Raw genomic sequence first — 27607 nt, 5'->3', positions numbered from 1 at the left:
AAAAAAAAATTTTGTTTACTGCAAGTGCTTGGTAGTCCGAAGACAAACCGCGACGGACGCAGAGACTCGGCGCGTCTAAACCTCACTGGAGCCCTGGCTGGTGCAGGAGGAGAAGCTGTCGTAGAGCGAGTCGCTCAGCGACCCCAGGCTGTCCGCCCCGGGCTGGTCCGAGCAGCCGGACGAGGGCTCCTCGGTCCGGCGTTCCCGCCCTCTTCCCGCCGCCTCGTCCGGGCCGCTCTTCCGCTCCGTCTCCGGGCGCGGCCCGCCGTTGCTGTTGAGCGCGTTGAGCGACTCCAGGGAGACGCCCGGGAAGATGAGCTGGCTCTCCTCGCCCGTCGAGTCGGCCATTTTGTTCTTCTTCTGCTGCGGAAGGACAAGACAGTCAAAACCATAAGGCACGTACTGTAATCCTTGTAGCTTTTGTCAGCCACTGAAAACAAATACATTAGTAGTGAATAGTTTCATTTTTCATTCATACATCGACAGTATTTCCTGGAAGGCAGATGGAACCCTCTGTGATGCTTTCTGGGAAAGAAAAAAACAATCTCTCTTTCATCTAAAGATACAATGATTTCAAACTACTTCAACTCTGGGGAACGTGGCCATACAGACAATTATGATAATGGTTAAAATGTTCACTATCATTTATATGTTAACGGAAATTAGGAGAAGCTTGGACCATGTAGTTATGTGGAAAACCAACAGGCAGTCTGCCTAAAACTTTAAATGGGGTCAAATATTCTGCATGGATGTAACGTTGTTTTAAAAGTGGCTGCTACCTGGAAAATTAGCAAAAACTTTAACAGAATGAGTGAAATAATACTAGGATTTTCTGCTTCAGTTAGATGTAGAAGTAATCAGCAATACTGTTGATTAAAGCAAAAAAAAAACAAAAAAAAAAACTTGGAGACAAAAGCAAGAAATATCCTTAGTATCCTTTAAAAACAATCCAGACAATGAAACACTCATTTTACAGTCCACTAGCCATTCAGAATGTTTTTTTTAGGGATTAGCGTCATGGCGTTGACCTGCAACAATGCTGCCAGAGAGTTGTTTTTTTTTTTATAAAAGGGCAATCTTCAGCTCACTTGGTCAATTCATTTGTTGAAAGGGCCGCACTTCAAAACTGCAGCGCATTGAAAAGACACTGATAACACATCGAAGACAGCTTTGCGAATTCAAAGGAAACAACTGTTTGAGATTACCGTATTGTAACAGAATCTCAGCCTTTTAGAAGCGCACTCAATATCTAACGAGGACTGATGTCTGGAGGTCAGGGAGACATTGTTCTTGGTCGTAAATCAGACAAAAATGAAGCTGATTAAAAACACACCTCCCTGCGTTAATCCAACGCTAATAATGGAGCAGCTCTAAACCAAATACACAAGATAAATCCTGCAAAATGTCTGACGCAAACCAACCAATAAAATGGGCTTTGATAAGTTCTCAAAAACATGAAAATACTCTTAAATGTTAATACAAAAGATACAGAAAAAGATACAGAAAAACATACTGTTGCCAAAAAAAAGTCACTTGATGTCATGCATTTTTACCCTCTCTCTTTCTAGAATTTTACTTAAGTCATTGATAATCATTAATAAGTTGGATAGTGAATACCTCCTCTTTAAAAATGGGTGGCCACATATAATCAAAGAACATACTGCATATTATCCAGGAAATAAATGACACAAATGTTTCCCATCTTCATATGTGCTACTACGTGGTGATATTTTCAGAATATTTACTACATGACCCCAGCTAACACATAATATCAATAGCATCATGCCATGCTATTGCTTTACACAATGCTGTAATACTATATGTGGTCAATGGAAAAACTGTAGTACCATTTGTTCAATTTTCAGTGTGGAAACTAAGCACACTCAAAAGCACCCTTACTTTTTCAGTAGAGAACATCAACCACAACATAGGTGAAAAGCAGTGCATCACAGTGACAAAAAATAAAGGTTATAAAAGTTCCCACAATGCTCACATCAACCATAATCTTACTGCAGTGCTGTAGTATATTATAAGTGAGTGAGAATGTGCACACAGTTACATAACGACCGACTCAAAAACTCCCATGGATTCTCATCACAGAAAACAAACCATCACCACGGCCCCCTTCCCATAATCCACCTGCGGTTAATAGGATGTGATTGGCAGACCTACTGTACTTTCCCACCGTCAGACTATGTACACGCGCAGACCAGACCGCTCCCAATGCGCATCGTTACACATCTCACACACATCACTGCTGACACAAGCATCCGCAGCTAATTCCGTGTGCGTATTCACGGTCCACTCGCCTTCCTACGCCTCGGTGTAAGTGATGGTTTCCTACGCCTCGGTATATTTCATAATGCGCTGAACGGAGGTCCTTACTCACACTATAATTAAAAACCCAAAGGCAAAGAGTAGGACGTTTCCCCCACTGCCCTGGCAAAATTCTCAATCTGGAACTCTTAACCATCCCCTAATTGCACTGGCCACACAAATCCCTCCCTTCTTAAACTCAGCAAAAGGGCTCCATCTATCCTCTAGGAGGAGGCTAGACATTATCTGCTACTTTTTCATCTTTGTATAATAATAATAATAATAAAGATATAAAGATATACTTTTATTGATCCCCGTGGGGTAATTTGTCCTCTGCATTTGACCCATCCTAGTTACTTAGGAGCAGTGGGCAGCCACAGTGCAGCGCCCGGGCACCAACTCCAGTTCTGCGGCCAGTGCCTTGGTCAAGGGCACCTGCAGGAGCGCACCTAACATGCATGTCTTTGAGTGTGGGAGGAAGCCGGAGTACCCGGAGTAAACCCACGCGAACACAGGGAGCACATGCAAACCCCACACAGAGAGGATCCGGTCACTATGCCACCGTGCCCGCCCAGATACATACATACACACAAACATACACATATGTGCAGACATACAGTACATACTTACACACACATGTACACACACACACACACACACACATGCATGCATACATACAGAACATACACACATAAATCTGTGTTACTCTAGCACTAGAACCCACAGAAGCATAAACACGTAGGCTACTTGCTGCTTCAGCACGGATCAATGTTCACGGCTTTGCAGAAGCTCAGATCCTCCAGCAGTCACAGCATGGCAGTTACATTTGTATAAAAGGCAGTAGTGCAAACGAGTCAGCGGGAAAAAGCCAAAGCAGGTACTTTGAAGAACTAGCTTGCTGCAGTTTAGAGATCAAAACAACACAAAAGCCAGTGACAACAGTGTGTCAGCGAAGTCGCTCTTCTGGAAAGCCAGGCTTACATCAGTTCAGATAAACAGGAAACACTTCTATACTCTTCTTTAATCTCAACAATAATGATACAACTGCCATAGCTTTAATTTCCGACCCAATATCTTTTCATTTAGTATATTTGCGGCCACACACACTTGTAAGAACACTGCTTCCATTCACTATGCTGGCACAGCATTCTAGGACAACATGGGTGTTTATATTGGCAGTCGTACACAAATGCAATGTGATCATTTCGACATTTGAACCCCGGTGTTTATTCATTTTACACAGCCTTGTTATGAGCACATCAATAAATACACCACCTAAACCTGCGTGTCATTGCAATATACATATCCACATGTGGGTAATCAAAACCACCATACAAGCCTATGAACAATATAATCAGACCAGTTTGGGTGATATCTCGCATGTGTATATACAGTAAATGTGACGCACCTGTAAAATTCTACCTATATTTATACATGTTTTACATAAATGCCAATTGAAAAAATAAGATTCTGGGGCCCAATATTATCAGAAATCCCGCACAAACAGAACTAAATTCCAAACTTCCATTTCAAATCCGTCTCTCCAAACTGCTGGCTTCAAAAAAACATCTTCAGCACGACTGATATTTACCAGAACCTCAATCACTCTTAATATTTGAAATCTTAGGGGACTATCAGATGTAATGCGATTTATGGGTAGGGTGCGAGTAGGGTAACGCAGTAGGCATGGTTAGCGCACTACGGAGTATTCCATCGAAAAAGCCTCGGGGACGGCTTTGATTCTGATTGCGATCAGTGATTAAGTTTTCGGCCCCTGGCAGTGAGGAACAGCAATCATGATCCTACCATTTTCCAAACAGCGCGAGGATCTATTCCGTCTCGGGCCGAGGGACCTTATCTGTGATTGGCTGTGATTGCACTTGTCTGGAGGGTCAGATTCGACTCTCTCAAAATTGGCTCCTCTTTGAACCCTCAAGACACCCTTTCTCTACATGAAAAACAAGGAGGGGGGGGGGGTGAACTTATCTGGGGACAACATCGAGTACAAACTATATAAAGAAGCATCTGGAAAATTCCCATGAACTGTTTGTTGGAAAGTACAGACAGAACTCGGAAAGTACAGACTCTCTGTGAGCCGTAAGAATAGCACAGATATTAATTTAAGTCTCCACAAATCACTCACTCGGTCTTTTGCGAGGGGCTGTTCATTGCTTCGTGTGTTTTGGGTGAATTTGGTTGCGTCACAGACATCGTACGTTTGGCCGTGGTACAAAACAATTTCAGGTAATTTCACATTTGTGACCTCGCCATGCGTGAAACATAGACGAGTCGCCATTTCAGAACATAAAATGGCATAAACAACAACTCAATAAAAGTGACAACAGTGACGCGAAATGAGTGGTAGATTACTGTGCAAAAGGCCAGGCATAAAAATAAAATGGCACGCCTGAAAAACAACCCCATTTCTCAAATACCAGTCATCCTGCATTTTTATTCATGGTATGGCAATCACTTTTTCCAGGATATGATTCTGCAAAGCACTCTGGGAAAATTCCACCGTGAAAGATACGATTCTTAACATGAACTGACTGCCCCATTCTCTTTATTTGGAAGGTAAGGCATTTTATGAAGAGTATGCAAACATGCTAAAAACAATACAGGCTCGGTTCAGTTTAGACCGCAAGCAGTTTGGGCTTAACCATAAACGTTAAATTGTTTTTTTTAAATGTGAGCTAAAAGTAATTCATGATGTGAAAAATAAAGAAATAAAGACAAATGTAATAATAAACTGCATTCAGATTCAATTTGGCAATAAATCTGGGAGGTGTGATGTGTGATCTTGGGACATACTCCTCTCTGCCCCATCAAAAAATTAAGAAGTTGTGTCATTTGGGTTGGGGTGGGGGGCGGGTGTTGCAGGCTGGGCCGTGCAAGCTGAAGTCACACATGGGGAGCAGGATGGAGGAGAAGAGGGGAGGAAGAAAGAGAGGGAGGGAGGGGTTGCCAGAGCTGTCAGGTAATGCCTGGATGATGAATTGGGGCCGGCTCAGGCAATGAGGGCTGCTGATGGGAGTTGCCAGACTTTATATCATTCTCCAGAGCGTTTGCAAAAAAGCGTATTAAAGGTACTTAGGCTGCAATGCCGCGCTCTCCTGAAGTTCCCATCCCCAACCTGTGCTGTCACTGATAAAGACTCAGAGCCTTTCCTGTTCTCTTTCCACTAACGGTAAAAACCCTGCAATCATTCCGACTGGTTTACTGGTGACAAGGCTGCAAGCTCAAAAAGGGTGGAGAAATTGCTTTCTCGTTAAAAAAAAAAAAAAAAAGCTATTCAAAATAGGTGACTATTAAATATTGAATTATTACCATTTCTCTCGAATTCTTTATCATTTTGATAGTGATAGCTTTTTTTATATTGGTAGCTATTTATTCGCCACATATTAACTGGCGGGTATTGCTGGACTTATTGAATAATAGAAGTGATAGCTTCCATTCACGTGGATTGCAGGTGTGAAGTATGATATTGCCAGGGATCGGGGCAAACTATTTTGGATGGAGAGGAATTCTTTAATTCACAGAAGTTCAGCTGAACACACTAGTTTCCCCAATGGATAAGTAGACGCTGCGTCTAAAATCGTGAAACCACTGGTTTCAACGGAGACGGGGGAATGGTGAATTTATACAGGCATCAGATGTGCAATTAGCACTGTGCTAATGGAAGTTTGGCGCCATAATTAAGGACAATGACTGTAACTCAAGTGTTTCAAGTTCAAGTCCCAGGTGGGGTACAGCAATTTGGGCTATTCTTACCAAGGTGCTTAATTTGACTCGCTTCAGTAAATATCCGGGGCCATGTATGTTTGATAATTAGAAAAACAAAAACAAGTAAGATAAACTGTTATGGATATAACAATCTGTTGAGAAAGTTAACAAGCAGGGTGTATAAAGTTTTGCATGATCAGTACAAATGTTAATCTGATGGGCGACATAGCTCAGGAGGTAAGACCGATTGTCTGGTAGTCGGAGGGTTGCCAGTTCAAATCCTGCCCTGGGTGTGTCGAAGTGTCCTTGAGCAAGACACCTAACCCCTAACTGCTCTGGCGAATGAGAGGCATCAATTTTAAAGCGCTTTGGATAAAAGCGCTATATAAATGCAGACCATTTACCATTTTTACTCTGCTGTGTCCTAATGGTATTTCCATACTGGTGAAGTTACAGGGGTCAAAGGCTTGTGCCTTCATTCCTTTTTATTCTTTCTCTCTATTTCTGAAGGTGTCAGTCTTTTTTGTTCTGGAATTCAATATCAGTTGTGAGGGTTTCAGTCTTACTCATGTTGTACCTTGACAGACAAGGCCTAGACTCAGATAACTGGTAATTCTCATAAGTGTAAAAAAAAAGGTGTATTTCATCTGCAATAACAATCATTTTGAGGACACCGAGCTTGACATTCTTGGTGCTAAATGGGATAAATTTTTATCTACATTTTCCCCCAATGTTTGGAGATAAACTGAATAAATAATTTAGAATGCCATGTCAGCGCACTCCAGTTGTGTCTTGCATTTTTTAAATATTTACACAGTCTACACCAAATCCTCCCAACCCCGCCACCCCCCCCCCCCCCCCAACCAGCCCTTGGATATAAGGCAGCGATGCTCAGCACGCACGCTTTCATCCGAACCAGAGTTCGCTTAATTAACCGGAATGTTCCGCGGAGCTGTCGGACGTCTGACACGGCCGGTGTAAAACACAGCCTGTTCTCCCCCCCCCCCCCCCCCCCCCCCCACCCCACCCTCCCCCCCTCCCGTTCTCCCCCCCTCCCTCCCCATACCTCTGCGTTCCTAAGGCAGTCTCTTTGGGTTACACGTTGCCGGATCTGGGGGCTTTTTTTTTCCTGTTGCTGCAAGCCCGGCTGCACAGATTCTTCCCCCCCTGATGCCGCGCAGGTCCTGGGGGGAACGCCATCAAAAGGTGAGGCAGGCTGCTCGGCGCACCACCTCCCCCCCCCTGCAAGTCCTCATTAGAGGATGAGGACCCGGGCCCCTTTCTCCCACTGGTGTCAGTTCCACACCGGCTCACATCAAACCTCGACCTACACCCCTTTACACACAAAATGGCTGCTTCTACCGCTTAATTACCCTCAGAGGCATGGTGCAAGTCATGGCTAAAGTTGCGAGCCATTGCTGTTGCGAATGAGGGGTTTTAATCATTGTAAACGCTGTGATTTCAGGTGATGCCGCTTGAATAGATCAGACTTACGTTCTACATGCCCTCCACCGCCATGCAGAGTAAGACTGCTTTTAAGGATAATATTCATTATGGGCTGTGCTTTTATTGAGACATAAATACATTAGTTTCAGCATTTTTTTTTGCCAGCCTGATGCAAAATGACTTGCTGGTCGAGCAGTATCTTTGTTATTGTTGTTCTTGTGATATGTAAAGTGCATCACATCACAACCGCCTTGCAATCTCGCTCTATATACCGTAAGCCTGTCTGCCAAACAAATACATTATTAAATACAAAAAGAGCAATCAATAAAAAAATAATTCTATCAAGTAAACAGCGTTTGCTGACTGAGATAGTTGATTATGATGGACAAAACACTTTTAGTGATGAGCACATTATCCACTTTAATTTCCCATTTGGCAGTGCTTTAACTTTAACTATGAAGATCCTGTTTATCATAGGTCAATGGTTCTCAAAGCTGGGCGGGAGTGGGGGGGGGGGGGGGTGAAGGTTGAAAAAATGAAAAAAAAAATTCTCTAAAAACCAAAAAGAATACAGCATGCAAGAGGAATCCCAGTTGTTGGAGAGGTCCAACAAAGGTGCCCAGATTGAAAAAGTTTGGGAACCACTGTCATAGGTCTACAAACCTGATGTGCTGTCTGCTTGGATTTCTGTCTGCTTGCCTGTTTGCATGTGACATGTCAAAAAACCTGGATACTCTTGTCGGGGGGGGGCTAAGCAACAGTCATGGGAAGACTGTACCACAGTACTGAGCTGAGAAAGAACAGACCTCTCCCACCCACTGGATTTCATCTGGTCTCCAAGGAAGCTATCTACTAGAGCAGGTGAGTATCAGCAGACTTACAAGAGCTAAAAGACTGAATGCCATTCAGCGGTTTTCTAGTGTGAAAATAACGCTGAGACAAATCTTTGCGGAGAGAAGTCAGTCTGGCTAACAAACAAGCTAGAGATGTATCATATCCACTACTCAAATGATAATGGGTGTGGTGCGCTGGAGAAGTGGTTGCCTTTAAAACAGACAAAATATACAGCAGACTATGGTGACTGATTGATGGCATAGTCCGATGGCAGGATAAAACAAAGACTCTACAGTCCTGCTCACTGCAATTTCTTTCAATTAATTATGTAATTAAACACAAAATAGGGTTAGCTTTAGTGCAGGTCTGATTTTAATTCATTATAATTACGTGATCAACTATGATAATTATGATTATTACATAATAAAAAAATCCCAGTCATAGCTCTAACTCAGATCGTATCCTGAATTAAATCCTAAACCTCAGCATACTAAATTAAATCAAAGTGTATTTGCATACCAATTACACAGCACTTGCATAACTTATCTGTTCATGTGCTTACACAATTTTGTTGCAAAGAAAATATAGGATAGGAACAGATTAACCTTTGTCCTGGACTAAATCGCGTTTTGCTTGGAGAATCTCCGTTCCAAATTGAAATCAGTCTTGGACTAGGCTTAATCTGTATCCACGGAACTGGCCCATAAGGTCTAGTGGGCGGCAGTGTAGCATAGAGGGTAAGGAACTACCCTTGAGCAAAGTACTTAACAAGCAAGGCATTGCTTCAGTGTATATCCAGCTGTATAAATGGATTCAATGTAAATGCTATGTAAAAAGTTCTGTAAGTTGCCCTGGCTAAGAGCGTCTGCTAAATGCCTGTAATGTGATGTAATGTAACGTAATTTCCAAATATCCTCCTCTGTCTTAATACACATTCGAACAGAACGAGCTTCCTGGGAATGAAAGCCACTGGACAGGGTTTGCCAGAGGTTGCACTCATGTAAGGACACGCTGTCCACAGTTCCACTGATCCCCTCATAAAGCAGAGAGCACCGACAGGACTTCCGCTGCCTAATGCAGTTTGCGCCCTCGTAGCGATCGCTTTGGGACGCTCAAAGGCGACACGGCGAAAGGAATTTTCCGTACGAAAACTCCGCTCTGACTCTGAGCCGCAGGTTAATGAAATTAACGACGATTTACACCGATGGGAGAATTATTGCCCGTTTAAAAAATTTTTTTAAAGCGCCTGAATGTCATGTAAAGTTTTTTTTAAGTTTCTTAAGCGGAAGAGAGAAAGGGCAGAGACACGTGAGGAAGTTGGGACGTGGCATTTAATCCGCCCGGCAGAAAGGGAAATGGGACCCATTGGAAATCTCTTGCCGGTAGGCCTTCTCAGAACATTCTGTGCTGGAGAGTTCTCTCCGTGTGACCGAGTTAAAAATGTGCCAAATATTTTCAAGCGTGAATGTGTCGTGTACGGAATGCACTGTATCACGAAAGTTCTTTTTCAGAAACCTGACAATCATCTCGTATTCCCACCGGGAGATAAAGTCGGAAAGAAAAAAAAAAAAAAAAAAACCCTTCCCATGAAATTCATAAATGAAATTCAACAGTAAATGAATGAAAACAGGTTGAGGCCAGCGATCGTCGACGATCGAGGATCGTGATATATGAAGTATCTATAAATATTACGTCAACACGCTTAGCAAAATTATTCACGTCATGTGAAGAAGAAACCAATATCTTATTTCTATTTCATTGTTTGCATGACCATGAGAAAATAATGGCAGGCATCAAGAATGGCAACAATTACAGAGCATCTGAATGTGCTCTGGAATTTAACACACTAACTTTACGGTCTCAGATTTTCAGACTGTGTTCATACAGAACAGGCATTACTTGAATAGCCGCACAAAAATTCCGTGAAAACAAGTACTCTACTGTGGTCGTGACCCTCTGTTATACCAGACTATGAGCAGAAAATGAAGGAAATTAAATCCATTAAATAAAGCTCCATTAAAGCAAGTTAGTAAAATGAGTTGTACACCTTTGTGCATAGATATGCCATGTTATAAATGAGTTATTGGTGGGTGGTAATCATGGGTGTTTCTCCCCCACCATTAATAAATTACCCCTTTAAAAAAGAATTAAAATTTCAACTTTTTTTTTTTTTTTTTTTTGGTTGAGAGCGGGAAGCTGGTGTTTTTATGGACACTGTGAAAAGCAATACTCACCTGGGGTTTCCTCTCTCTGTCTGTGGAGCTGTACTGATCAGCCTCCCTTTGCTCCTCCCTCCTGTAGTGGATGAGCACTTCCTGTTGGTAGTACTCCATGATTGACAGGTGGTTTTGCACACTGCCCTTCCGGAGCTCCTCCTCCTCCTCCTGATATGCTGTGAAGAGAATTTTAAATTGTGAGTTGCATTGTCTTCTGTCAGGGCAATGTCGTATGGTACACTGATACAGCAGCGTTAACTCAACAGTTTGGTGAACAAACTGGTGACAAGCACTAGCTCTGGGACCCTTTTCATAGTTTTGTATTTCTTAATTAGAGGAAGCACACTTTGGGCAAAAAACTAAATGCATCATGCAACAAATGGCTCCAACACTAACTGCTTTAAAATGAACTGAATAATAATTGCAACTGTATTATGTCCCTGGACAATTGGTTAAAAATCGGAAAATTATGTAGAATTCTAGTCCATTAGTACCCATTTTATTTCTCTCTGTGAAACTATATATATATATACACATATATATACAACAGCCCAAATTAACCCGTGAAAAGACCAAGCAACACTGATACACAAATAAAATTAGCTAAACCAAGCAGCCGGTTAAAGAAAATCTGAAAACATACCGTGCTGTAGTTTAAGACATCTCTAACATTGCACTGTGTTTGGTAGCAACCCAACCACACACCAATAATGTGGGATTTTGGTCTGATATGAGGGATCTCGATACTATTTAATGGCTACAGTGTCTGCCTTAACAAATTCATTATACCATAAACTAATTTGGCCAGGTGCAGGCATATGTGTGCACGTTTTTGTGTGTGTGTGCGCGTGCGGGGGGGGGGGGGGGGGGGGGGGGGGGGGGGTGGGGGGGGGGGCGTGGTGCTGCATGTGCCCCAGAACCTGCTCCAAGTACCCAATGAGCCCCTTTCATCTGATTAAAAAAAGAGAATATTTCTATTTTTATAGTTTCTGTCAATCATTTTCATTAATTAATTTTGGTAAAACATACTTACAACCACTGGACAGTTACTAGGGTGTGGTAAAACAGTTTTCCTAGGTCAGTATGCCCATCTCTCATACTAAGCAGCTGCCCCTCACAAAGGCCTTGGCCCAGCCCTGGTCAGGGGGCTTCCACCCCGAATACCTACCTTTAAAACTTAAACAGTGTTTTCCAAAAATAAATACATAAATAAAATATTACATCTTCCTTAAAACATTTCAGTGAACTCAATGTTTCGGTGTAGCCGACACCTGACACCAACCTCGTCTCGTTCTCCCGGTTTCGCTGAGCGACGCATCGCGGCCGAGGCACACCGCCGCGGACGCCGGGTCCAACTCGCCGTCCGTTTCCCCGCCGCTGCCGCTGCTCCCCGAGTACGCGCTAAATCGAAGCGTCCCGTCCTGAACGAGAGCGAGAGCGAGAGAACGACCACCGGATTAGCACACGCCCACTTCCTCTTCCTCTTCCTCTTCGTCTCAATGGTTCACGGAATTAGAAACTAATAAAGCCTCGTTTTTTTTTTTTTTCCTAAGAGGCTCAGGTTCAGAAGCGGATGGAAATGAAAGCGTAAAGTAATTTATTTATTTTTTATCGCTAATGCACTTTGGGAAATGTCAGAGAAATACAGAATGGCTTTTCAGAGGAATTCTTTTGATTAAGAAAACCACTTAACCCAAAATTACAGAGGTCTATCTTTCATTTGTTCAACACACATAATACAAGTTAATATTATAAAGAAGAAAAAAACCCAAAGTATACACAATCAAAAAATCCTTTAAACTTTTGCACATGCGTAAAAAAAACGTCTGGTTTTGTAAAAGCACTTGTACCTGAAAAACAGATGAAATAAAACCACTTTAAACGTATTTGAACACTTTTCCATCAATTTTACTATTATGACTACCCAAAGTGCCTGCAGCCACAAACCAATGAATCCTTATGAAAGTATCTCTAATGAAGTACAAAAGACATTTCTTTTGTAAGAGTCATATCAATGAATGCAATTATATACCTACACTGTAGTACATATTACAAAAATATATTATTTTCATAATACAAAATATTGAATAACTGTATTTTAAACATAGGCCTATCTAAATATATTGAATGCATGCTCACATAGAATTGCATATACTGTAGTAGAGACAAGACAAAAGAATAAGTAGATTTTGCAGTGAATGGGCCCCATACATCCATCCATCCATTATATATAAAAACACAAGGTCATTTTTGCGTGATGCAAAAAAATTGCAGAAATGTAAAAACCCTACCCCTGCCCCTCCCTCCACACCCAGCAAACAGGCTCTTACTGTGGGCGGGCTCTGATTGCTGTTCTTCCTCTTCACCTTCTCCTTCCCATGATCCTCTGGGCTCTGGGCAGGGCTTGTCCTGTATTCACTCTTGCTTAACCTCTGACCTTTCATCACACCTACAACATCACACGTCCAAAAACACACAGGATAAATGCTCAGGAATGGCATGGATTTTATAAAGGGGAAGAGCTAAGTATATTAAGCCATTCCTGTATTATCAACCATTTATACTAATATGAGAATCATACATTACATTATTTTTAACAGGACAGGAATACACAGCAGCAAGTAAGAAAAGTGACTAGTAATGGAAGTAATGAAAATGAAGAGTTAGCAAAAAAGAAATTTTATTTATCTATTTATTTTAAGTAAAAATCCCAAAGCATTACATCCCCAGAGAGGGAATTGAGATAGCAAAATGGCATTTTCCACATTGCAGAAGGCTCATTTTCTTGAGATCTTGAACAAAGACTTCTGAACAAAAAAATATATTTTCCTCCAAACAAGCTACGAGCGGTGGCAGCCAAGAACCCCTCCCCCCACAGGACGACGTGGCAAAGGAAGCCGTCAGAGAGGATTTCTGGGTATTTGCTTTCCTGATGAACTCAGTGTAATGCATCAACGGCTGATAACAATCTTACCCAACATTACCAATTTTCCAGTGGTGCATCTTACACTGAAAGCATCCCAAGAAAATAAATAAATAATAAGAAACAAAAACCAAACTGGTAAAAAACTGTCGGTTGGAGTGACTAAGTGCCCGCAATAATAACACTGAAATGTGAATTGAAATTATCTTTTTTTTTTTTTTGCCTGTTTCATTTCTTCCCCCTTTTTAAAACTCTACCTTCTGACAATATAATTAACTTCATTTCTCAGGCAACGACAGACTAATTTGCATCAAGATCAGAGTAGTCCTTTTCATCTCGTTCCCTGTACTTACGGAGGCGATCTGTAGCTTCGAATGCCTCGCCTCAATTTGTTATAATGACAGGGCCTAATCAGAGCTGCCTCTTTCACGGGCGCGCGGAGCAATCGTAGCCCCTCCAGAAAGTATCCTTGCATGCACTGTATAATCTTTGACTGCAGCAACTGCCAAATGAACCTTTTTTGTTATTACACCTCTAATCTGATGGCAGACGGGCTTCACCGTGGGGAGAGGAGACTCGCCTCGGCCCAGCGCGTTCCCCGGGTCTACATGAACACAGAAATCCCCGCGTATCTGTTTTTCATCTAGTAACTGATGGCCGTTGAACAACTGTTTGTTTGGCAGAGCACGTAGGCCTCGTGCTGCCACTGCAAAAAAAGAATCGTCTCCCGTAGATAAAACACAAGAACGGTGCGACTTTTTAAGAAATTAAACGTAAGAAGCGCAGTTATCAGGCTTAGCAGCATTGCACAAGACCCTTTTCTCTTGTCGTCTTTAACCCATTTAAAGACACGTAAAGGCGTTTAATCTCTCCAATCGCAGCAAAAGGAGTCTCGGAGGGACTGAGGTTTCAAGAAATGTAAAAAGGGATTATTAAACTGTATTACTGAAGCTATTTCCAGTTGAGCTCTGTCAGCAGAACAATTGTGTTCAGGCGGAAATTAGTCGAAGGTGAATTTCACACCGTCAATGCTATTTTTTATATTTTTATCTCAAGAGAAGTTAATGAGCGGAGTTAATGCCTGCCAGGACTCCACTGTGACTGAAACTACAAATCCTTGGAGTGTTCAAAACCAGGCATGACACAGTCTAAGATGACATTTACTGTGAGGCCATAGACATGGGAACTATTTGGAAAAGGGACTCTGTGCTTGGGTGTGCTGGAGAACAAAGAAAGCAATAACTTCAAACAAAAATGCATTTAATCTAAATGTAATCTCTAATTAACTGCTTATTGAAAAAGTCCGAACTAGAGCACAATCGTATGTTTTTTTGGTGAGCGTATGGGTCCTTACCTGAGGTGGTTGGTTTAGCCAGGTGGGTCTGTAGGTCACGCACATCTCTGCTGGATTCGGCGCAGTCTGGCAGGGCGTGGCTGGCATCGTGTGGGGTCTCATGGCTGGACTTGGAAGGCACTTGTGGCTTGGGTGGTGAAGTTGAAGTTGGGTCTTTGGCAGGCTCAGCCGGTGCGGCAAGAGCCTGCCCGGGGCTGGATGCGGATTTGGGGAGCTGTCGCCCAGTTGCCCGGGCAACGGAGTCAGGTAGGGGGAACGTCCCTATCCCGCTATCCAAAGTTCGGGTCTGGCAGCTGGAGCCTGGGGTACAGGAGAAGCATGTGATGGAAGGGGAGGAAAAACAAGGAAGCACTGGATTCACAAGCAGTGAAAGGGATTGTGGGAAAACAGGGCATCTTGGGAAGGTTCAAATAACATGGAAAAAAAAATGAGAAAAACAAGAATATTATTTATCAGACTGACATACTTCTCAGAGTTTTTTTAAACACTGAATCTGTTCAGTGATGGCAGGAGCCAGAAATGGTAAACACAAACCAGCTGGCCTGTCCAGTACTTTCTTTGTTTTGCCTGGAAATACCTGTACCTTTCTGAGCAAATAAAGCACAAGACATGTCAACTGTCCTTACAACTGGTGGTTGTGTTATAGAGGGGGGGGGGGAACAAATACAATATTAAATAAAAACGTTCTCTTTCGGCAACTTAATGTTGTAGATAACCCAGTTTAGGCAAAGAAACATTTTATTCCTATTGTGGTTATAAAACAGCAACAGGCACAGCTTGCCGTCAACCTGGTTCGGGATATCATCTTAATACCGATCGGTGCTTTTACGAACAGCGTGATCAGAACAGCGATGCATCGCTACCAGTTGGACAGTGAGCCTTTCAGCTAACAATAGACGTTTTTGTCGAGAGAAATAACGAACGTTTGCGGCGGTTGTTCTCGATGACAAAGTAATGGAGGGAAAATACTGTATTTATGCAAACATTTCCACTGCCGGGGGGCCTGCTGGATGAGAAACAGCAGGCCGTGATATAGTGAGGTAGGCTATAACTTATTTATTTGGGGGGGGGGGGGGGGGGTTTGCAGAGACAATAGCCGCCAGTAAGCAAAAAGGGCGTCAGTGCGACGGGGATTGGTATCTGAATATCTCAAAGAAAGAAAAGAAAATTCCAATTTATTAAATAAGAAATAGATTTTCACCACAGAAAGATCCAAGCTGAGCATGTTTTTTTTTTTTTACCCTTAAATGTTACAAGTGCAATTTCACACATCTAGTCTCTATTGTATTTCTGAATGTCAATTTTCCCCAATTTATACTCTTATGATTACATTGTGCTATAGACAGCTGACTAGATTTCACATGCAAAATGATCTGCACTGTATGTACGAGCACACACACACACACACACACACACAAGCACGTGCACACACACACACACGAACACGTGCACACACACTTTCGCACACACACACACACGCACACACACGCACAAACACGCACTCACGCACATCCCCCACCTTCTATTTTTTGTACCCAGAATAAAATGGATGGAGTGGTGTTCGGTATGATTCCATTACATGTTGCTCTGAACGGCACTGTATAACGAGTCCTCCTTAATTTCATTGTACGCACAGAGAACCCATATCATGTTGAGGAGAGTGAAGGAATACTCAACAAGAGGTGAACACTACTTACAACAAAGGCATTCCCTATTTCCATTCATTCATTATCTAACCGGCTTTTTCCTTGTCAGGGTCGCGGGGGGTGCTGGAGCATATCCCAGCATGCATTGTGTGAGAGGCAGGAATACACTCTGGCCAGGTCGCCAGTCCATCGCAGGGTACACACATACCATTCACTCGCACACTCATAGCTAGGGACTCTCTCCAATTAACATAGACTCTCCAATAAACCTAACCTGCATGTCTTTGGACTGTGGGAGGAAACTGGAGTACCTGAAGGAAGCCAACGCGGACACAGGAAGAACAATCTACAACGGACGTGTGGACAATTACGTCTGTTTTTGAGTGACTGAAGCTTTGACTATACTGTATGTTCAATATATGACAAAAATATGTTAGTATATGACATATTTCAGTTTATGACAAAATCATATGAACTTTAATAATCCGCCTATTTGACTAAATGAGTGTGCTCTGTTTGAACTCGAACAATTCTCAGTTTTTTTTTTTCTTCAGATAATAATTGCATTTCGGTAGTAGAACTTTCCCAGTACCACTCAAAATGTGTTTAGCTGAAGTGCTTAATTCTCCAATACACGGTATGAACTTTGATAAAATCTGAATAATCTTTTAATGAGAGTGTGTAACTGCTGCTGTTTAACAAAATTGGCTCTTTAGCTAATTACATCCATCACAAGAGGGGCAGATTAGAACTAAAATAATGTGCCACTGAAAATTACCACTCGCAATTCCAATTTTTAAGTGGTACTACTGCTGTCTTCTATTATCTATCGCTACTATACATTAAAAAACAGGGACAGAAAGTGAGTTTATCAGATTGGGGGGTGTTAAATAGAAGCATATTCACTGCTGCAAACCCTTACCGATCATGTGGTCTTGACAGTTTGGTTCCGGTTCGAGGTCTGCTTCAGCCTCACCCCTGAGGTTGATCTTCTGGGTCACACTCTTGGTCTGTTTGTGGAACATCATTGGGCACCTATGACGGCTCTTTCGAATATTATGCATTAAAACTCACCCACTACATTACATTATTCTATTACATTTATTTAGCAGACGCTTTAATCCAAAGCGGCGTACAATAAGTGCACACCAAAGGTCATTGGAACAACTACAAAACACAGGTCCGATAAGCTACAATACTCATTTTGTACAGTTATTCATAGTCATGAACACGTTAAGTCCAGTTCACATAGTGAACATTATACTGACCAAACCTATGCTGTCAAACTAGGAGGCATTACAAGCTACAACATCAAGATAATGATACAAGGCACAATAAGTGCTGGATGGAGGTACATGTAACACGAGTCACCCAGCATGATGTGTAAATTGTGCTCATAAATAAACAGCATCACATTACTTGCCCCGTTTCACTGCAGTGCCAAAAGAAGGAAGAGGCTGTGATGGAAGCTGTGATTCCCAATGGGAATTTGAAAACGAATGTACCATGATTTTTTATCAAAACCTCCAAAAAAATTAACAGCACAAACACCTGTGTGAGACTATCAGTGCTCTAGACCTCCCTAAAAGCACCACAGAAAAACGAAAGACCTCACAACTGTCGAGACGGGTGATTTCATTGACCCGTAATTATTTTTGGGCATAAACATTTTGGACAACTGGATCGTGGTTTAAGTTTTCGTGAGGTTATGCGGTGGATTTACAGGGCCTATTTACAACGACCGTACCGCCATGAAGAACTAGATCTTGTTATACGCAGCGTCAAGTCAACAATATTTTAAAGGGGATTAAATTAAAACTTTTTTTATTTTTTCTAAAATGTTCTCTAAAGCCAGAGTTTAATTTGAATGATTATTCACTTGGCTGCACTTTAGTTTGGCTGTGTCATTCTTTTAAACAAAATCTGCTTACACTGAGAAGAAAATGCCCTCTCTTCACTGAACAAATGAATTCTAAAAATAATACCACTTATACTATTCTAGAAATTGAGCCAATAGCTCCCAAATATGTACCATGTAAGCTATGAAAGGTGTTAAGTAAATAGGGAAAAAATAGATATTTTAATACATATTTTATGTTAATAAGGCTTGAGCCAAAAGTTGAATGTCATTTCTCTCATACACTGATATATGATAAAGAAAAACATGGCTCTCATAACAAAATAAACAAACAGTTGTCATTAATATAGTGGATTTATGCTGAAGGTACGTGATGTGCCAATATTACAGAATTCCTATGCCCTAATAGTGGCAGATAACTTGAAGTATTTTTCCAAGGCCCATACTTTTCACACTGCAGGCTGATTCCTGGAAGTTAACACTTGGAAAAGCTTTGCCAGAACCATGAGTCTTGTCAAATGCTATCCGGAATGTCAAGCAGCCATTTCAGTATCATTATCATTAATGAATGTCACCTGTGATGACACCACATTCACAGTGACGTTTTTCTCACCGTTGGTTTCTCACCTAAACTTTTTTTTTTAACAGTTCCATTTTTGAGAGTGAACTGGCCTGAATCTGACTACGTGTATTCATCAATGATTTTTTGACACCTTCAAAACTTGGATAGCTAACCTGAAGTTTGATGAAAACCTCCTTAATATACAAAGTAAACAAAGATAATAATGCATCACATGATGCCATACTTACAGCGTTAAAAAAAGATCCAATAAAAGTTTTAAATCTGGGTGTAATTTTTAGGAAGTTTTAGGAAGTGATGAAACCAATGAACTGACAAGAACTTTAAAGCTCAGTATCTCAGATGTACAAATGGAAGACAGAACTCTAGTTCGCAGGTCTTGACGATGTGTGATGAAAGTGAAATACAGTGTAAAGACTAGCCACTAAAAACTAAAATTTGATTGACAACAACCAAACAACGAACGCTCAAACTATTGTACCTATTTCTGTAGGCAGGCTTCACTAATGCCTTTGATAAGATCTGCTACCAGCCAATCAGAAGTACACAGGCTTCAGTAATGCCTGTGATGAGACCCGCTACCAGCCAATCAGAAGTACACATCAGATCAGACTGAATTTCCCCTATATGGCTTTACAATATCCCTCCATGCACTCAGCCATGTTCTTTGTGATAATTTGAGGGACTCAGCAGGGTGCATTGTTTTTAAAAGCAAAAGACAAGCCTTTTTCAGACAAGTACACACAAGGTATAATCCAAAGGACAATTCAAACCTAACTGACTCTGACACAACGACAAAAGAAGCGGGGCTGTGAAATGGCAAAAGAAACGAGATTGGATTGATACAAAAGCAAACGTTCGGGGATGAAGGGTGAAATTAGATGTTGCTAAGAGGCTTAATTATACCGGCGTAAGTGCTGGATGGGTATTCTGAATGGGGCTCTACAATGACTCAGCGCACTGCGACAATGGAGACGGCCCGAAGCTCGTCCCAAATTCAGCCTCGCCACTGAAAGCGAGAGACACTTGAAAACAGCAGGGCCCCACAAAGCTTGAGACCTCAGAAACCGCCAATGCAAGTCCGCGCAACAGGAACGCGCTTTCAGGCTCTCCGTTACCCAACACTCACAAAATCCTTGGACTGACAAATTACCTGTTAATAATTTGCGCTGTTCCTTTTCAATCTTAACTAAATTGTTCTTCAATCTTCTGTATGTATACACCATACGTGCAGTATAATGTAATTGTTATAATGTTCCATACACACTGCGTGCAGTTTGCATATTGAAACACTTGAAGTGGTGCAAGGACTGCCGTAATTGTCCAGTTCTCACAATGAAAAAAGCTGACAAAAACAGGTAAAATGTAGGGAGATTTTTCAGGAAAATGCACACTTTTGTAAATTTTTCTAAGAAAATGACCTTGAAAAAATTTATTTTCTTTAAATAAATGGCAGAATTTTTTTTTTTTCATGAATTGTTCTGTTCCGTTCACCTTACCTTGGCATCAACATGAATCTCGATATCTTCCCCCATTCCTCTCTTTTCAATGGAAATGCCCTGGGGACTGTTGGGGATGCCTGGGAGAGATGCACCATGGGAACTGCCCTTAGTTACACTCCTATAGGAAACAGGATTTGATCTTTTTTATTTTTTTGTTATTTTTATTTATTTATTTATTTTTGTCAGCAGAGGCGCTTTTATATTAAGTCCGCAGGTAGAAAGTGATTCCATTGATAAATGACACCATCCTACTTCGATCCTGCCACTGTCTCCTTCTCCCATAATATCTGAAATAACCCGTTTCATCTCTCCAGCTCTGGACTTGTCAAGTGATAAATGTTTCTAACTAGCCTTGATAAAATCTGTCGGTTACAATTTGAAGTAGTATATCAATTTATCGGAGGTGGTCTAATATATATATATATTTTTTTCTAGGCTGAGATAGCTCGGGGCAGCAGACTGGTATCATGGATCATAATGGCTGACTGACTCAGTGGCTTCTAGCTTAGAGGACCGAAGGTGCTCACTTAATCAGCACAATGCCTCAAACAGACAGCTGCTGTTTGATCCATTTCTAGAGCTTTAAGATTTTTTACATTTTAGTTAACACTGACACAAGAAAACAGCCACATAAATTAATACAGCCACATATACTGGCAGAAGAAATCTGGATGATGAAAAAAAAAACTACAATGCTGCAATCAATATTTTGTAGTTTAAATAATCTTGAATGTATGTTCTTTACTTTTAGTTAAATATGACATACAGTTACACCGTTGATCTCATGCAAAAATCTGATTGCAGGTATAAAAAATGTCTATCTGTGTAAGTAACAAGTTAAATGGCATACAGGTCTATATTTTTAAACAACCATTCAGACATTTAAAAAACAAATTATAAACAAAAAGAAGGTCAAACCAATGTGAACAGTACTAATACCAATAATCTTGAAATGTAGAATTATGTTCATTGTTCATTGTTGGAAGCAACAAACACCGTGCAGCCATGGTAAACATTTACCTGATTAGAATCTCCTTCATAAACTGCTCCTTGCCCATGTAGCTCACAGAATGCTGGATCTGATTTGTATGTTGTCCCATCTGGAAATGGCACTGATCCATTATTGAGTCTAGTTTATCCCTGTTTTCTGTTATCGCTTGATCGTGACTGTCCCTGTAATGCATTTCATTTTTCGTCTTATCCTTTGCTTTGTCAGGCTTTGTCTGCCTGCCTCCCAGCACTGAGCCAATCTTGCTCTCTTTCTTCTCCTCTTTGCTCTCTTTTTTCTCCTCTTTTCCTTTAGGGGCATCATTTTTCTTGCCCCCCAGGGCTGGAAGCTTGCTTTTGCGGAAGCCAAACCAGTTAGCAATGGACGAGCCAGTCCTGTGCTTAGCTTCAGAAGCCTGGGACTTGCTCAGCTCCTGGCCTCTCTGTACATTTTCCTGGATGCCCATCATCACCTTCTCCTCAATGGTGCAGGTGGTGGAGGGGCTCACAAGTTTCTCAGGCTCTTCAAGCCCTTTGCCGCCGCCGCCACCAGCCTGTTGTTTTGAGATGCTCCTCGCCAGGTCAAATTTATTTGTTGCGGGCAGTCTTGTCCCGACACCCTCCACTTTCAGTTCAGGGTTGTAGACGGGGAAGGATTCTGAGTCAAACTGAGGGTGTGACGCCACTTTTGCTGGCCGTCTAGAGCTCCTGGGACCAAACCTGTCGATGAGAGGCAGACTGCGGACCTCCTTCTGAGCGCTGGCCCTGGCGGCGCTTTTGCCCGGTAGGCCGTGATTGCTGCTGGAGCCAGTCATGCACCCGTGAGGGCCCTGGCGGGTGTTGACAGCGCACTGGGGAAGGCTCTCTCGAGACCCGCCCGCGGACCTGGGCTGGAAGCCGTCTCCGAGGGAGCTCTGCCTGGTCAAGGAGCTCCCTCGATCGCCCGTGTTTGTTATGATGTGGGTGCGAACCTTCCCCGCTCCCTCTGACGTTCCGATGCAGGGTTTCTGCATGTAGTGGGTGCTAAAGCTCTGGCTGCGAGCTTTGGCTCCATTCATCCCCAGCGCCGGCTTTAAGTGGGGCTTGGTTGAGACGGAGATGGATCGCTTGAACAGCCTGCCTTCTGCGTCCATCTCTTCACAGAGCGAACCGTCCTCGGCCACCACTGGAGGGAGCAGCTCTCCATCCATCGAGCTGCAGCGGATTTCAGGTCTCAACCGCAGACTGAAAGTGCTGGATGTAGCCGCTGGCCCTTTGGAGGTGCTGTTGGTGTGGTCTTTATCTTGCTGCTCTGATACAGAGGAGCTTTCCCTCAACACAGCAGGTGATTTCACCAAGGCTTTCATGCCAAGAGGAATGCGTGTTTTGGTGACCCTTTCTGCTGAGTTCTGAGGACTGAGCCCCAGTACTGCGGGGTCTGACATTGCTTGGGAAGGCAGAAAAGCAGACCCGCAGGACCCTATAACGTCTGGAGAGTGACCCTGCAGAGAGATGGGCAAGCTGCCTGAGGTCTTATACAACTGGGGGTATCCATTCTCAGGAAGCTGCCCTTTCTTGCCACAATTTGTGTTCTGCAGTGACTGCCCTTTCTGAAGACTGTTTTTTGAACCTTTGGATATGGTATCGTGAAGATCTGGAGCATGTCCTGAAGCTGATGAGGGGTAGAGCTTTGCAGTGACCTTTTTTGGTGATCCCCTCAAGGGGGTCCGACAAGAAACGGGAGATTTTTGAAAGGGGTGGCTAGGACCTTCCACTAACCTCTGAGGTACAGCCTCTGTGTTATAACTTGCATCCCAGAGGGCAGTGTCTTGGCTCTTATGAGTGCCAGGATGTTGTCCGTTAAGCACAGATGGTGAAGCATGAGGGTGTGTTTGGGAGCCATGAGGGGCTACCCTCACAGTGCTGGGTGTGTTTTGGTGAAACCCAGGTCTTAGTGCTTGAGGTGTGCCTTCATAGTTTGGTCTGATCAGTAGGGAGGTAGAGCGACCAGGAGGGGGCGGTGGAGAAGGGGACCTGAGTTCAAGTTGTTGCCCAACATCATGGGTGGGCAGCTCGCCACAGTCCATGGGCTCCAAGTGCCTCCTAGTCAGGAGTGGAGAGCCTGGGATGCTGGAGGTGGGACCTTTTCCCCATTCAGTCCTGCATGGAAGCTTGGAGCTTGGGTGAGCCGCTCGGGGGCTCTGAGCAGAGTAACCACACCCAGGGGGTCTGCCAAACTTGGACAATTTGACCGGCGGGGAGGAGGGGGACCGCTCCTGGCTCGGGGGAGCGACGGAAGCACCGCCGCCTGATTCGGTGGACACCTTGAGGGGAGATTCCCTGCTTCGGCCAGGGATCTTAGTTAAGTTAGCCTTCGGGCCGGAAGCACCATTCACCATGGGAGGGACGGAGTGACCTTTCTGAGCGCGGTTGTTGGGGGACCTTGTGGGTTTTTGCTGCTGTGAGTCCTCACTCTGGTGCAAAATACTTTTCCTCCCCATTCTAGGGGAATGAAGCTCAACGGGCTTCTCCGGTGACTCTAAGACGATGTAATTCCTCACATCGCCTCCCCTCTGACAGGTAGGCCTCCCCTGAGATACGAGCTGGGTGTACTCACTGATACATGCACTTTGAGGTCGGCGTCTTGGGATCGCATTTTGACCCATGACTGCAAGATGCTGTGAGCCATACTCAACAGGCTGCTCCCTGTTGAAGGCCATGGCGAGACATTCCTCGGACTGCGCACTCTTGGATACCTTGGGCCGATCGATGAGGCTAAGGGGCCTCGGCCTACTGTCCGCAGACTGCGCTCGGTTGTGGTCCTTCCTCAAGCATCGGGGCGCTAGCTTTTCCTCAAACCCCCTGGAGAGTCGCCTGGGGTCCCTTCCTGGCTGGGAGGCTAACCGCCCGCTGCTACTCTCCAGGTCCCCGGGCTCATCCGAGTCCGAGTGGTGGGGATGAGAGAGGCTGGCCTCTACGTGGCTCACCTCACACGGCAGCAGGGAAGGGTTGGCGGTGGTGCGGGCTCTCCCACCGGAGAAGAAGAAGCCGCTGAGGAAGCTCGTGAGCTTCTCAGGCCGCTCCTTGGAGTCGTAGCCAGTGACGGCTGGGCGCTTCGGAGAAGCAGCCCCCACTCCAGCGTTGAGCTTCTCCATTGGGCCGCAGAGGCCATCTGACTTCCCGTGGCTCGGTACCCAGCGGTCTGTGCTGCAAGGGCGGGGAAATTCATCATCGGCATCGTCGGAGTCGTAAACAAACCCCTTGTCCCCAGCCCACAGTCCGGCGGTCTTGTCCGCTGAGGAAGGTTTGGGTGCCGTTTGGCTCCGACATTTGGTCCCCAGGGAATAGATCCCTTCGTTGGAGTTCATGCAGTCCTTGTAGCCCGATTTAGAGTCTCCGGATCTGGAAGAGCCTTTGGGCTTGCGCCTCTGGAGCCTCCTCAACCCCTCCAGAATGTGGCATTCCTTCTTCCGGGCAGGGAGCTGTTCCTCAGCGGGGCCACAAATATTGCTGGGTGCCGATGAGCCCAGGCTTGATCTTTTCTCCCAGTTCAAAGACGACTGCAGCGGGGGAGACAGACATGGGCACACAAAGACAAAAATACACAGTGAAATGCCAGCCGCACCGTCATCAGGAACTTTAATAATACCCTCAATAGAAATCTTGATTATTTCGCTTGTTAGTTAATATATTCCAGAATGCTCAAGTGACCTGTGATTGCAAACTAATGAATTTAATCTGTTTACTGCACGGCAGGCAGTTATTTTTGTTGAGATAATTACTCTGACAGGCCACTCTCTATATGGAATTACACTTCTTTGGTCGCTCTAATATGGAATATGAGAGACACTTCAAAAAAAAAAAAAAGAGGCATTAATTCAGCCCAATATTGAAATGTCGTCTTCATGAAATATTTTGTCTTCCAATTACTGCACACTGCAAGTAGGGACATTTATTATCAGTACATTTTAATGGTTTTTACATGTCCCAATGATCTTATCTGCAAATACATATTATGTACACATCATGGCGATGACATTATACTACAGCTTCTGATTTTTAAGCAGATAAGAAACAAAATTCAGGAAATTAACAAAAAAAATCACAGAGAAACGTATTCATGAAGACCATGGCAAGGCTGCTGTGCAATGCTCAGTTATTCTAACAGCATCCCAGAATGCAATGCAGTGCTCTCATATAATCAAACCCATACACAGAGATCCTGAGATTGCTACATTCTACATCAAGCCTGGCCTCCACGGAAGAGATTTCCCTGCAGTATATTACCTTTCCTGAGCGAGCTGAACATGGTCAGAAGTCACCTTCATCATATTGCAGAGGCAAGCCGATAGATCTGATATATTTTGCATCTCGGTCGCTCAAGGTATTGCACAGCAAATTCATTGAGGCCTTAATAGTATGACAAAGAAACTGCTCTGAGAAATATGAAAATCTCTCTGCAACCCCGACCATGGCTTACTTCCTATAAATCATGTTGTAACACACCTGGAAATGTGTTCTCAACGAATTGTTGCCATGCGATGGCTGAGGTCACTGTACAGTGTACCAATTTCATTGAATAATTTTACCAGTAACCCACGAAAATCGCTTGAAATAACAACAGATCTCAGGAAACCTTAATACACACAACACAATGCATCATAAACCGTTCCCAGAAATACAGATATACATTACAGTTGTGAAATGAAAAGTTGTCAGAAAGAACTGACAACTAACATTTGTTTTAAAATAAATGTTATGAGAAGTGACTAGTAAGTACCAAGTGTTCAAAAAGTCCAAGGCATAGTGCGAATATATAAAATCCTGGTTCATGAAAGGAACACTTTCTGACATTTTTTTTCTTTCTTTCTTTCTTTCTTTTTCTTTCTTTCTTTCTTTTTTCTCCCCTTGTAGAACCACTCGAGACATTTGGTGAATGTAATAGTCTTGTGAATTCAGGCAGTGGGGGGGGGGGGGAGAAAACCGCTGAAGGAGAAAGAACAATCGAGAGAGAGCGAGCGAGCCGACGGGGCGGAGGGGCGGAGGGGCGGAGGGGCGGGGGGGTTTTTTACCAGTCTGCCGCTGGACCGGCCCTCGTTCCAGGTGTGGGAGCCGCTGGAGAAGTCGCTGCAGGCGCTGGACAGGGACAGCTCGCTGCTGCTGCAGCTGCTCCGGGGGTAGCCTCCCCCGCCCCCCGCCGCCGGGACCGTCAGACTCAGCTGGCTGGGGAACCTCCCCACGGGGACCCCCGCCTTCCCGTTCAGCTGGGCGTCCTGCGCGGCACGGGCAACGCGGAGGAATTCAGTGAGTACTGTGCGGTACAGACGGGAGTTTATCGGCATTCTGGGCGCGAGGCCAAGTATTTTCAAGCCCCAGTTTATTAATAGCCATGTGTAACTATGCACAACGCAAAGACACAGACAGACAGACCAGATGAATCTGGAAAAAACGGACCAAAGTGCGTGCTCATCTTGATTTTGAACACTCACGTGAATACATGCCATGGGGAACCGCTCCATAACAGGAGTGAAGCGGCAGTAGATGGCTCTCGCACATCCACGTGCAATAACTCAAGCTGGAGCCAGGGATGGCACGGATCCTATCTGTGTGTCCGGTGCCGATAGCACAAGGGAAGAGAGAGCGTTGGCCTCTAATCTCACATGCCAGAAAGGATTATCCTTCATCTTACTGGGCACAAAGTGCAGTATTGTTGTAAGCTCTTACAGGTGTCCAGCCTCGTGCAAAGTGTCAAGCAGTGTGTGCACGGTCATTCACTTGGTGCGTTACTGATTAAATTTGGCCAGCCTAGTGAATCCCATTGTGATTGCAACTGTAATGTTTTCTTTAGCACAACAGCATATAATGACTGAGGGACTTAATTTTATTCACGCACACTTATCTGTCTGTGACGAGGCATATTATGAATACCATCGTAGACCACAACTTACGACATTACAACTGTGTCGTACCTGGGAAGGGAACCTGTCACCTTTAGGGTTACGGTTAAGGTTAGGGTTACTAGACCAGTGCCTTACCCATTATACTACACTGTCGCCCATGATTGAGGGACTTAATTCATTCGAGCACATTTATCTGTCTGTGACGAGGCATATTATGAATACCACTGTAGACCACAACTTGCAACACAACTCGCGGTGTCAGAAAAGCCAGGAGTTGCTCAAACCCCTTTGGCTTTATTCCAATTGCAAAATGCAATGATTGTATTGATCTAACCCCAGTAAG

The 27607-nt window shown here is 43.6% G+C and overlaps 1 protein-coding gene across 5 annotated transcripts in view; it reads right to left on the bottom strand.

Annotated features, from left to right (window-relative positions):
• The window catches only part of LOC118222531 (nck-associated protein 5-like), a 153458-nt gene continuing 125851 nt past the window's right edge, over window positions 1-27607 (bottom strand). For 4 of the 5 annotated variants that reach the window (XM_035408186.1, XM_035408187.1, XM_035408184.1 and 1 more), the window contains 9 exons: window positions 26437-26637; window positions 21419-24924; window positions 20396-20516; window positions 17381-17468; window positions 14813-15112; window positions 12866-12984; window positions 11818-11956; window positions 10554-10711; window positions 1-363 (listed from right to left, as the gene is read on the bottom strand). In XM_035408186.1, coding sequence (XP_035264077.1) covers window positions 76-363; window positions 10554-10711; window positions 11818-11956; window positions 12866-12984; window positions 14813-15112; window positions 17381-17468; window positions 20396-20516; window positions 21419-24924; window positions 26437-26637 — 4920 coding nt within the window. In that variant the 3' untranslated portion in view covers window positions 1-75. The remainder of the gene's footprint in view (window positions 364-10553; window positions 10712-11817; window positions 11957-12865; window positions 12985-14812; window positions 15113-17380; window positions 17469-20395; window positions 20517-21418; window positions 24925-26436; window positions 26638-27607) is intronic. The other variant, XM_035408185.1, reaches the window with a different exon arrangement.

Source organism: Anguilla anguilla, chromosome 3, assembly GCF_013347855.1.
Source record: "Anguilla anguilla isolate fAngAng1 chromosome 3, fAngAng1.pri, whole genome shotgun sequence".
Lineage (NCBI taxonomy): Eukaryota > Metazoa > Chordata > Actinopteri > Anguilliformes > Anguillidae > Anguilla > Anguilla anguilla.
This window is presented reverse-complemented; position numbering and strand designations above follow the sequence as displayed.